This window comes from Periplaneta americana, chromosome 3 (genome assembly GCF_040183065.1).
Source record: "Periplaneta americana isolate PAMFEO1 chromosome 3, P.americana_PAMFEO1_priV1, whole genome shotgun sequence".
NCBI lineage: Eukaryota > Metazoa > Arthropoda > Insecta > Blattodea > Blattidae > Periplaneta > Periplaneta americana.
Window position 1 is genome coordinate 133,068,721 of NC_091119.1, and position 12,028 is coordinate 133,080,748.

Consider the following 12,028-nt stretch of genomic DNA (forward strand, 5'->3'; position numbering starts at 1 on the left):
GGTTACTTTGGATACAAGTTATACTAGCTTCGTAAGGAAAGCAAGTTGCAAGCCAACAGTTCAAAGTCGGTGAACAACAGAACACCACTTGGATTTAATAACAACTGGCCAATTCGCCAGTCAAAATTTAACTCTACATGTAGTACAAGAACGAATATAGATGATCTATTAGCTTATAGGTTTCTAGTACTCTCTATCTGAACTTGTTTATACTGATTCAGCTAATAAACCAGATTTAACTGATGTTACAGTATCCTGGCCTCGAACACCACGAGATGAGCGGTTATGACTTCAGGAGGAACATGGACGCAGCCTGGGACCTGGCTGGCAAGTACGCGACGGATGTATTCACCAATGAGTCTGTAAGAATCATCCAGGAACACAACTCGAGTACGCCACTGTTCTTGTACCTGTGCCACCTCGCTGTGCACGCTGGCAACGAAGGCAAGCTGCTGGAAGCACCTCAGGAAGAGATCGACAAATTCAGTTACATATCCGATCCCAACAGAAGAATTTATGCTGGTGTGTACTATTACAGACATTAGAGTGGTTAACCTAAATACTCCTAACAAGAAAATCTTTCTTTTTCCTCTTCTTTTATCCCAATTTATTCTTCTTCATTTTCTCCGCATCAATCTTTTGCTTCATTTTTTTATCTTCTTCTGCTGATTACGCAGGGGGTTTAGAAGAACCAGGCATGGGATTTATAATCTACAGAGTTTGCAGGAATAAGAGGAATATCTGTCGGAAAGTCAAGAAGAGCCTTAAGGATAGACAGGAAAACTAACACAAGGGGAATGTAGGCATAAGATTCCTCTGGATGTCCAGTGGTTGGTCTAAATAAATTGGGAAACAGTGTTTTGCTTTTATGAAAGAATCAGAGATGGTAGGTTTGGCTTAGCCTGGATTCGTCTAGGAGCAAGGAGGACACTTAAAATCATTACCGAAAACGGGACGAGAATATGTTCTCTTTGCAATAGAAACGAGATATCGCACGATATTTTGTCGGAGTGTGAAGCTGTAGAAAACTCTGAGGAAACGAAGATTCCTTCATTGGATCTAGCAGGAGTCTCCTGGCGACAAATGATATATTGAATAACTCTAAATTCTATCCGAGTGTGGGGAAATTTATGTCAAAAGTTCGAGAGCTCAGGGTGCAACCGACAGATGGTAAAGGGGCCAAGGAAGTAAGGGGCAGAGTTACTTAATAGTCTTGCAATGGGTAATAATGGTACTGGATACAAATAAGGTATTTTAGGGGTTAATAATCTTTTTTTAATTGCGTGTCTTTTGTATCTCTTCCAAAGTATGCATAGTTGTAACACGAATGGCCATACTGGCCCGTGTAAAGAATCGTGTATACATGCGCTTGTATCCATTATGTATAAATAAATGCACTTCATTCATTCATTCAGCCAAATATCTATCCATTAATTAATTAATTAATTCATTCATTCATTCCTCCTTTCTTTTCTTTCTTCCTTTCTTAATTCATTTTTTCTTTCTTTCTTCCTAACTTTTTTTCTTCTCTCTTCTCTCTTCTTTCTTCCATTCACTCATACCTTTTACTCCTTCTTGTATGTTCTTCTCTCTTACCTTCCTCTTATCCTCACAATCTTTTGTTTATCATACGCCTATTACATTTTTCTTAATTTTTCTTCTATCCTCCTTCTTTCTCATTACCCTTCTTGACTTCTTTCTCTAGCTCTTTCTTCATAAGATTCTTTACCTTTCTGTCTTCCTTCTTCTTACGATAAGAAAAGCATCACTCAAGAAGAGATATACTCCAGGTGATGGTTTTTAAACACAAAATTGAATAATCTTGAGAGAAGTGTATGTTTAAGAATCTCACTTGATTATCACGTGACATGATCTCAGTCAAGTGGACCGGCAGGTATCAGGGAATGAAGTTAATTTGTTGACAATATGGGAGGTGTAAATTAATTTTCTCTTCTCCAGCATTATGACATTCACTTGATGTACTTTATAATGCAATGAAATGAGATGTAATGCAAGTCACTTCAACAAGATCAAGAAAATTTCTGCAGCGTGTACAACATTTTGTTGATGTATAAATTTGAAGATTAAGATGAAGCTGATGATCAAATCAGTGTACTATCTATCCTAAAAACTGACAACTTATTACATAAAAGTTCAAGTGTTAGAGATAATAAAAGTTAATGAAACACTTTTGTTGGGTGAAGTGTGATGTTCACTCATTCATTCATTCATTCATTCATAGTTTTCTTTCCAAGGGCAGGTCTTTCACTGCAAACCCAGCTTTCTCCAATTGTTTCTATTTTCTGTCTTCCTCTTTGTTTCCGCATATGATCCACATATCTTAATGTTGTCTATCATCTGATATCTTCTTCTACCCCGAACTCTTCTCCATTCCTTTCAGTGCATTTAGAAGGCAGTTCCTTCTCAGCCAGTGACCCAACTAAATCCTTTTTCTCCTCCAATCAGTTTCATTATCATTCTTTCTTCACTCACTCTTTCCAACATACCTTCATTTCTTATTCTTCATCATATTATCCATATTTCAAATGCTTCTAGTTGCTTCAATTCTCTTCATCATAATGTCCATGTTTCTGCCACCATACAATGCTACACTCCACACAAAACACTTCACTAGTCCCTTCCTTAGTTCTTTTTCCAGAGGTCCGCAGAAGATGCTCCTTTTTCCATTAAAAGCTTCCTTTGTCATTACTATACTCTTTTCGACTTTCTGGCAGCAGCTCATGTTACCGCTTATAGTACACCCCAAGTATTTGAAGCTGTCCACTTGTTCCACTGCCTTTTTTCGAATTCGTACGTTTACCTTCTTTATTTTTCTTCCTATAACCATGGTCTTCGTCTTCTTTGCATTTATCTTCATCCCATATTGCTCACAGCTGTCATTTATTTCCAGTAGCATATCCTTTGGTAAAGTCTCCTCTTCTGCTAACAACGGCATATCATCACCAACACTTATAATACCTGCAAATGTTAAACATTTTCTGTATGGCTTGTAACATAGCAAACGCCAGTTTGATCGACCATTAGTTAAGGTGATACATTGTGTAGTTTTTTTAAGCTAAGCAATTATTTTTATTCCAATTTGCAGCTATGGTTTCCAAAATGGACGAGTCGGTTGGCAGTGTGATGGAGGCTTTGAAGACGAAGGGGATGCTGAACAACTCCGTCGTCATTTTCATTTCTGATAACGGTGCTCCCAGTGTAGGAGATTTCCGGAATTGGGGCTCCAACTTCCCTCTACGAGGAGTGAGTATCATCAATAAACCGTAAATTTATTGTCTCTGTATGTATGAAGAATCCTAATACTAACATATAATTTTCCCAGTTTTTTTAATAAAGTTTGAATTTCGGCTATGTAGGGGAGTAAAGCAAGGTGATCCAATCTTACCGAAACTGTTCACAAGCCTATTAGAAGAAATTTTCAGAGAGCTCAAATGGGATACAAAATATGGGATTATGATAAATGGCAGAAGATTAACCAACCTAAGATTCGCGGATGATGTTGTACTGTTTGCCAGTTCGCCAAACGAACTACAGCAAATGCTTATCGAATTGAACTAGCTCGGCAACTGTGTTGGACTCTCAATCAATTACAGTAAAACAAAAATAATGTCAAATAGAACGCCAACACCAATCTCAGTACAAGGAACAGAGATAGAACACGTGGACGATTACATCTACCTAGGGCGGACTGTCTCACTAAACCAAGGGATGGAGAAAGAAATACAAAGGAGAATAACACAAACCTGGAAAGCCTTCTGGGCGCTAAAGTTTATACTCCTTGACAGGTCCATAAACCGCAGACTCAGACTAGAGGCTCTTAACTCCTGTGTATTCCCGGTGCTAACATACGGTTGCCAAACCTGGGCCCTCACAGAGAGGCAAAAGACGAACATCGAAATATGCCAAAGGAAGATGGCTGGCGTTTCACTGAAAGACAAGGTCTCCAACACAGCACTGCAAAAAATTACAGCTTCTGAGAACATCACAGAAAAAGCCCTCATAACGAAGTGGAAGTGGGGTGGTCATGTAGCAAGGCAGCAACAAGGCAGATGGGCGCGAGAAACCACCATGTGGGACCCGTACATAGGAAGGAGAACACAAGGCAGGCCAAGGAGAAGATGGGCAGATACATTCAAGCGGCAGCTGGGAGGGAAATGGTCAACCATCGCCCGCAACAGGAACGAGTGGAGACAGATAGTGAACAAACTCATATAGAACTAAAATTTGACAAACTCTAGTGTATCTCACATAGTGAATGTGAATGTGAATATTGTTCACGTGAAATAGCTCATCATGTGAACCACACCAACCGAGCTTCCCCTCCCGTAGGAGGCCCTAGCCCTTCATGGGACACAGTGGCTTCATTCATTCACTCATTCATTCATTCATTCATTCATTCACTCGTTCATTCATTCATTCATTGAGTGGGCACGCAACGATAATTAACATAGGTAGTACTTGAATTCCTTCTCTCCGACTTATGTATGTGTGTTGTTTCTTTCGTTTCTTATTATCTTACTACAATAATTAATCCCATGGTTGGTCGACTTATTGATCAATCATATTTCTGCTTACAGAATAAGGAGACTCTCTGGGAGGGTGGTGTTCGAGTAGTGGGGCTGACATGGAGTCCTCTTTTCAAATCTAGTCCTCGTGTTTCTAATCAGGTAAGCCAATAGAAGACCAGGTCGTTGCCATAAAGCTGACACACCTTCTCATTATATGGATTAAAATTGTCTTAACTTTTCCGTCCTTTAGCTTATTTTCTTCATCTGTCATTTACTCTGCATTCAAACAATGAGATAAAACATCCATTTTCTTAATTACACACACATTTCTTTAATCCAAAAATTACGCATCCATCTTGAGCCAAAGGCGTAGCTCAGACTGTAGAGAATTGGGCTCGCGAGCCGAGGCTGAGCTCTGGCATGGGTTCGAACCCCGCTTGGACCGATTACAAGATTAAATTTTTCCGAGGTTTTCCCAAACTGTAAGGCGAATGTCAGGTAATCATGGTGAACTAGGCTAATTTTGCAAAGCACTATTTCACTATCATCAATATCTGCGACGAAAGCAATATACCTTGATGGTTCGGTGTGTCCGAAACATTAAGAAATTATCCATCTTCAATTACAAATTGTAGAGTTCGCTCTCTTTCTATACACAATTGAATGCGCAGCGAACATTGTGCAATTCTAGGAATAATTATATTTATATGGTAGAAATAAATATTTTTAGAGCTACAACCTTTAATTAGCCATCAATATACAGGTAATGTAATCTGACGTTTTAAGTTATAACACGTACACAAACCAAATTATGAATTATACTGAGTTATAGTGCGGGCCAATAAGGAAGACGTTCCGAGTTAGAGAGCTGAGCTGTAGGAGTGGAAACTCTGACTTGTCCTCGTGAAGGCTTCACAATATTATTTTCAGGGCGCTAGATGTCCGAGATCGTAACTCTATGATCGGTCAGATTGCCGTACTGCTTTTTAAGATCTTACGATGAAAACTAGATTATCCACCATGTGATACAAAAGTCACTTGCTAAATGGGAAAACCAATATTATGTAAACTGAAAACAAATACAGAACAATGGCAAAAACAACGACCAACCTAAGTACCAGACTACGACAAGGACAACGATAAGGAAGGACCATGATAGAGATCACGACATGGACCACAACAATCACCACAAGGATCAAGATTAAGACCACGGCATGTGACAAAGACAAAAAGGACCACGATAAAGGAACATGAAAGTGACAAGTACCAGGTTAAGAGCGGCAAAAAGACAGTATGAATCACAATAAGGATCATAACAAGGTCAACGAAAAGGATCACGATAAGAACCACGACAATGATTACTTTAGGAAGAAGGAATGTATGGCGTAATGTGAAGATGCGTTTAATTGATATCGAGAGGCAAGAGATTGAGCTCCAATGTTCGGAAAAGTCCTCACTACATTTACAATCAGATCTCATGCTTAACTGGGGGAGGTGTGACTACATAAATTCTTGTAACAAAGATAGCAGAGCAGGTTTAGCGTGGCTAAGACTGGAAAGGTAATAAAATTGTCAACGAAGAAGGAGAGCGCCTTTGTCCAGAGAACATAAACATATTTTATTACAGTGTGTCGAATTAGAACATGTACGGAGAAAATATCTTCCACCCTCGATGCTAAGTCAGAATAGGAGTTCGCTTGCATGTCTTGACCTCATGGGGAATAGAGAATACGAATAAAAGATTGGTTTGGTCCTCTTGAAGACGAGACAGATTAGAATTTCAGCTGTTGAAGTTTGTGACACGAACTGAGAAAGGGATAATGGTATCTATCTAATTATACACTTTTATGTCTGTTTTAGGTTAGGATATATTATATAATGTGTTTTGTTGTGCCATTTTCATTTTAATGTGTGTGTACTTTTAGAGAGTACTTGGATATAATCATAGGTGAGGGGGGTGAAACCTACAAAGTAGGACTTGTTTTAGGTACAAAACACGTACGGTCAGAAGACCCGTGCATTGGATTTTAGAGAAAATTATGATAATATAAAATCTGTATGTATAATATTACTCAATAAATCCATCTTAACAATAGTTTAGGAACCAAGTCAAGGACCACGACATGGACCATGAAACACGTAGTCCATATCGTAATACTTGTATTTGCCATGGTCATTATTGCGATTCTTTTTATCTTTGTCGTGATCTTTATCCTAATCCTTGTTGTCTTTGTCACAGTCCTTGTGGTTTTGGTCCTTTTGATTCTTATCGTGGTCCTTGTTATAGTGTGGTCTGTTCATGATTGTACCGAAAAGAGTATCAGAATGAAGGATATGCTATATATCGTATTCCTATATCTTGCTCATTAAAACAGCTAATGCATGTATCGGATTGGCTGCCTACACTGTACAGCGCCGCAGGTGGTGTTGCCTCTAACCTTCCCGAACACTTGGACGGGTTTGACCTATGGAACAGTCTTGTCAACGACGAAAAATCGCCTCGCACAGAGGTGTTGATTAACATCGACGACAAGGCTAAAACAGCAGCTTACAGATTTGGAGAGTGGAAGCTAGTCATAGGTAAGTTAATATTTGTATATTATACACATTTTATGTGATCACAACACTTCGCTTGCTTTGTCATGTTGCGAATTATGTAATTCTTTCTTTGAACAGTTATGCGTAAAGCATACATAACTGAAAGCATTTTTAACCTGCACACAAATGACACGAAATTTCATCTTCTGCATTACACATGGAAAGGTATTATATTATTTTATAATTAGAGTTCGAAGTTGAGGCACATTTATTCTGAAGTTAAGTACACTCAAAATAATACAGAGTTTAGAGAGCAGCTAGCAAGGTAGTCCCTCCACTCATATACACATCATGTTAGCTGGATGTGGCAATATAGCCAAGAAAGGAAACAAATAAATATCCGCCTGAAGGACAAACGCAAATAAGCTTATTACGTTGGTTGGAATACATCGCATTGTCGTCTCTAGATTTTAGAAACGCAATTTTATTCTTAGGCCTGTAAACAGTTATACAGGACAATACTATTTACAGTGATACTTTGTAACAACTTTAATAATAATAATGTTAATAATAATAATAATAATAATAATAATAATAATAATAATGCAGGATTGCAATTTCTTGAGGAATATATTCAAAAATATTTCAACAATAATTGCTGTATCTCTTCCAACAAATATAATAATAATTAATAATTAATAATAATAATAATAATAATAATAATAATAAACTATAACTATATTTCCATGATCATGTGCAATATATTTATACCCATTCATTAAGAATGCTTGGTCTAATTAGACATATAACTTATTCTTTCTCCACTTCCATGTGTTTATTAATTTTATACTATACGTTGGTTAGATCCAAGCTTGAATATGCATCTGTTGTATTGAACTCCAGCACTTCCACTGACTCGGCTAAATTGGAGAATATTCAAAGAGAATTTATTTCCTTGTGTTGTTATAGATTTTTACCTAATTCCGATTATAAATATGAGATTAACTGCAAATATTTTAATTGCTGTAGTTTATCTACCAGACGTCAAGATCTTCATTATTTATTTTTTGTAAAGTCATTAAGGGTGATATTGATTGTGAATCATTCATAAGCAATATCAGTCTTCGTATTCCTGTTAAGGGTTTAAGACAGGGATGGGCATCGTGCCTCACTTGAGAAATAATGCCTCACTGACCTTCACAGAGCTTATCGCTTTGAGTGACATCACCTTCACAGACCCCTTTTCTCCCTCACGCAGCTCCTAGGCGTGGGCAGGTTCTATATCAGTTTCATAAGCAATATCGGTGGTGGCATAATGGCATTATCAATGCAGTGTGTACGCGTTAGAAAACGATTATTTCGTAAGAAATGGGAGGAAGAGTTTTTTTTTCTTTTTGCTGTGTAGAAGGGGAGAACATACGATATATGTTATGCTTGAAAATCCTGTTAGGCATTAATAAATTTAATATACAACGACATTAATCCTTATGTCATAAAGAACATGCTGAATTAGAAGGTAAGACAAATTAAATGTTATTCTTCGTACTATTCCGAAGAAAATTTATGATCTTAACATTTGCATAGTATACTAAATATGACATTATACCTTAAACACGCTGCATTAAAAGGTACGAGGAATTAAATGTTGTTTGTATGTATTATTTCCAAAAGAAATTTATAAAAAAAAAAAGTATCAAATGTGCGTAGAAAACGAAATATGATTTTCTGAAATTATTTTAGGTCGAGACCTTGCAAATCTATTAAGTAATCTTGATAAACGCCAGAATATTCAAGAAAATAAACGTAGGCAACGTGATGGAATATTATTGGCTAGTTACGCAATTTCTCGCCTGTGATTTAAATCAATTCAGCGAACGAGAAGCAGTAAAGAGGTTTATGATTAAAGCTGCCGAATTAATTTGCCCAATTGAATAAAAGTTTTCGAGTCTCTCACGTTAACCAAGCGCTTTCCTAACAATTCGCCACTGACCTCCTTAGCGATTGCGATAAGGTGACGCAGGTCACAGCAGTTTATATTTCCCATCCTACTCTGCAGTCTCCTCTCCTAGTAAACAAACTATTTCAAATCGAGTGCCTCACGTAACCGAAAATTCTGCCCATGTATGGTTTAAGATTTCATAAAATGTTTTATAATAGAAATTCTAAATCTCTCTCTTCCAGTCTGCAGATGTATAAAATATGCTAATTTGTATGGATTGAACTTGGATCCATTTAATGTGTAGTATATACTTTTTTAGTTTTAAGTTAGTTGTTATTACTATATGCCTTTTGTTTATATATGTATTATAATATTCTCGTCATCTTGTATCTTTGTAATACTATTTATACGATTCCATTCTTCATTTATATGATTCCATTCTATCATTTGCATGATATGATATGATATGATATGATATGATATGATATGATATGATATGATATGATATGATATGATATGATATGATATGATATGATATGATATGATATGATACGCTCATAGCGCGGGCTAGCGAAATGTCTATAAATAGCAGTCTTAGTGTGCTAATGTTATTAATTAAAGTGTATTACTTACTTACTTACTTACAAATGGCTTTTAAGGAACCCGCAGGCTCATTGCCGCTCTCACATAAGCCTGCCATCGGTCCCTATCCTGTGCAAGATTAATCCAGTCTCTATCATCATATCCCACCTCCCTCAAATCCATTTTGATATTATCCTCTCATCTCCCATTGGGAGGATAATATCCCAAAAGCTTTTTCCCTCTGGCCTCCCAACTAACACTCTATATTAGAGTGTATTAGTGAATTAAATTGTAGTTTATTAAAACACCACCACACAAATTAACAGCAGAACAGAACACGTTTATATAATTATGTCACTTATGGGATTATAAATTCGTGTAGGGAAATTATTGAATAATATTTAGAGACATTTTCTTGCGAGCCATTTTCATACAGTATTCTATAGAGTGGAAGGTGTTCAATGAGAGTCCTTTTGTGGGACGAATCCTGAGCGTTTTATGAATAGAAAAGTCCTCTACCATTTTCTTCCTGTGCTCTTAGATTTTTCAGATATAATAGTTCTGTACCATTAGTTTTGATTCAGTTATCTTTTAAACATATTTAGAAATACACATTTTATAAACGTGTTTATTTTCGTGTTCTCAGTTCCAACAAACATTTACATAATGTTTCTGTTACGTTTACAGTTAAGGATATTTTAATGTTTGAATTAGTAATAAATCAGTTTAAAACATGAAACTTTGGCAACGCTGTTATCAGACGCGTGCTTCAATCTAATGCCTGACTATCCCGGGACGTTAAGAGCAGTCTTCTTTTTCTTCTGTAGCTCTACAGCCCAAATCGGGCCTTGCCTTCTTTCAGACTTTGCTTCCACTCTTCCCTAATTGTCTACTGTTCATATTTCTACTCTCCAAAATCCTTCTCCCATCTTCTCTGAAGTCATCAAACCATCTATCTCTTGGTCTACCTATTGGTCTATTTCTATACATTTTTCCTTTTAAAGATTTTACAGGAAGGCCTATACTTTGTCCGCTCATCCTTAACACATGACCTGCCTACTGCAACCTTCTTTTAATTTAACTGCTTTCGTTTTGTTTGGCTCCTTACTTATCTCATAGGTAAAAAAAAGGCGAAGGTACCCCCTTAACATGCCATGAAGGACTTGGGGGGCATGGAGGTAGAGCCCCATGCTTCCCCCAGGAAAGACCCGGTACTCAGTTTTATAGCAGGCTGAGTGAACCTCGGGGCCGTTCTGAAAGTTTGGCAACGAGAAAAAATCCTGTCACCACCTGGGATCGACAGGATTTTTTCTATATCTCATTATATCTTATTCTCCACAGCCCGTGTTCATTCACTGGACCAAAAATTCTTTTCAATATCTTTCTTTCAAAAGCATTTAACATGTTTTCTATTTTCTTTGTTATTGTCCATGTTTCGCAACCATATATGGTATATATTAGTATTGTCTTTATTATTGTTTTATAAAGTCTTATCTTTGTTTGTCTTTGTATATCTTAGTCTTAAATATGAATAATAATACAAAATATACTGTGTTTTCTTTAGACAATCTATTTTTTATCTCTTGCATTGTTCACACCTGTGGAGTAACGGTCAGCGCGTCTGGCCGCGAAACCAGGTGGCCCGGGTTCGAATCCCGGTCGGGCAAGTTACCTGGTTGAGGTTTTTTCCCGGGTTTTCCCTCAATCCAATACGAGCAAATGCTGGGTAACTTTTGGTTCTGGACCCCGGACTCATTTGACCGGCATTATCACCTTCATCTCATTCAGACGCTAAATAACCTAGATGTTGATACAGCATCGTAAAATAACCTAATAAAATAAAAATAAAATCTCTTTAATTCCATTATTACTGTTGTTGATTATCGTACCTAAATATGTAAAATCTTGAACTGTATATATTTCTATTTGATCTAATTGTTATGTATTATTGTTCAGGTTATTCCTGCGTGTTTGTATTAACATTTTGGTTTTCTCCATATTTACTTGTAGATCATTTTCTTTCGAAATTTCTTCAAGATCTTGCAAAGTTTTAGTTAGGTCCCTTTTTGTCGTTGCTATTATGTTTATGTCATCCGCATAAGCCACGAGTTGCACGGATTTGTGAGTCAGAGTTCCATCCTTATTTACTTTTAGTTTCCTTATTATATGTACCAGGGCTGTATTAAAGAGAAGCGGGGCCAGCCCAGCTCCTTGTTAAGGGCAGTCACCTCGTGAAAATGTTCTGATGTTGACATTGCTGCGGAGGAGTGTTTCCAACGTTGGCAAATGCCACTGTATTTATTGCGATGTTGGAATTTTTTCTAGAAACTAAGTCGATTTCCTACTAAACAAAAAGAAATAAGGCATAATGACAAAGGAAAATTCTTTTGGTCTTAAGCATTTACTCTGTGAAGTTACTGTCATTGAACACCTTCCATCT

General features: G+C 37.0%; 1 protein-coding gene across 1 annotated transcript in view; it reads left to right on the forward strand.

The window, feature by feature from the left end:
• LOC138696546 (arylsulfatase B-like) overlaps nucleotides 1-12,028 on the forward strand; it is a 32,959-nt gene that overhangs the window by 19,142 nt on the left and 1,789 nt on the right. The window contains exons 5-8 of the mRNA XM_069821644.1: nucleotides 252-522; nucleotides 3,107-3,264; nucleotides 4,599-4,688; nucleotides 6,905-7,109. Coding sequence (XP_069677745.1) covers nucleotides 252-522; nucleotides 3,107-3,264; nucleotides 4,599-4,688; nucleotides 6,905-7,109 — 724 coding nt within the window. The remainder of the gene's footprint in view (nucleotides 1-251; nucleotides 523-3,106; nucleotides 3,265-4,598; nucleotides 4,689-6,904; nucleotides 7,110-12,028) is intronic.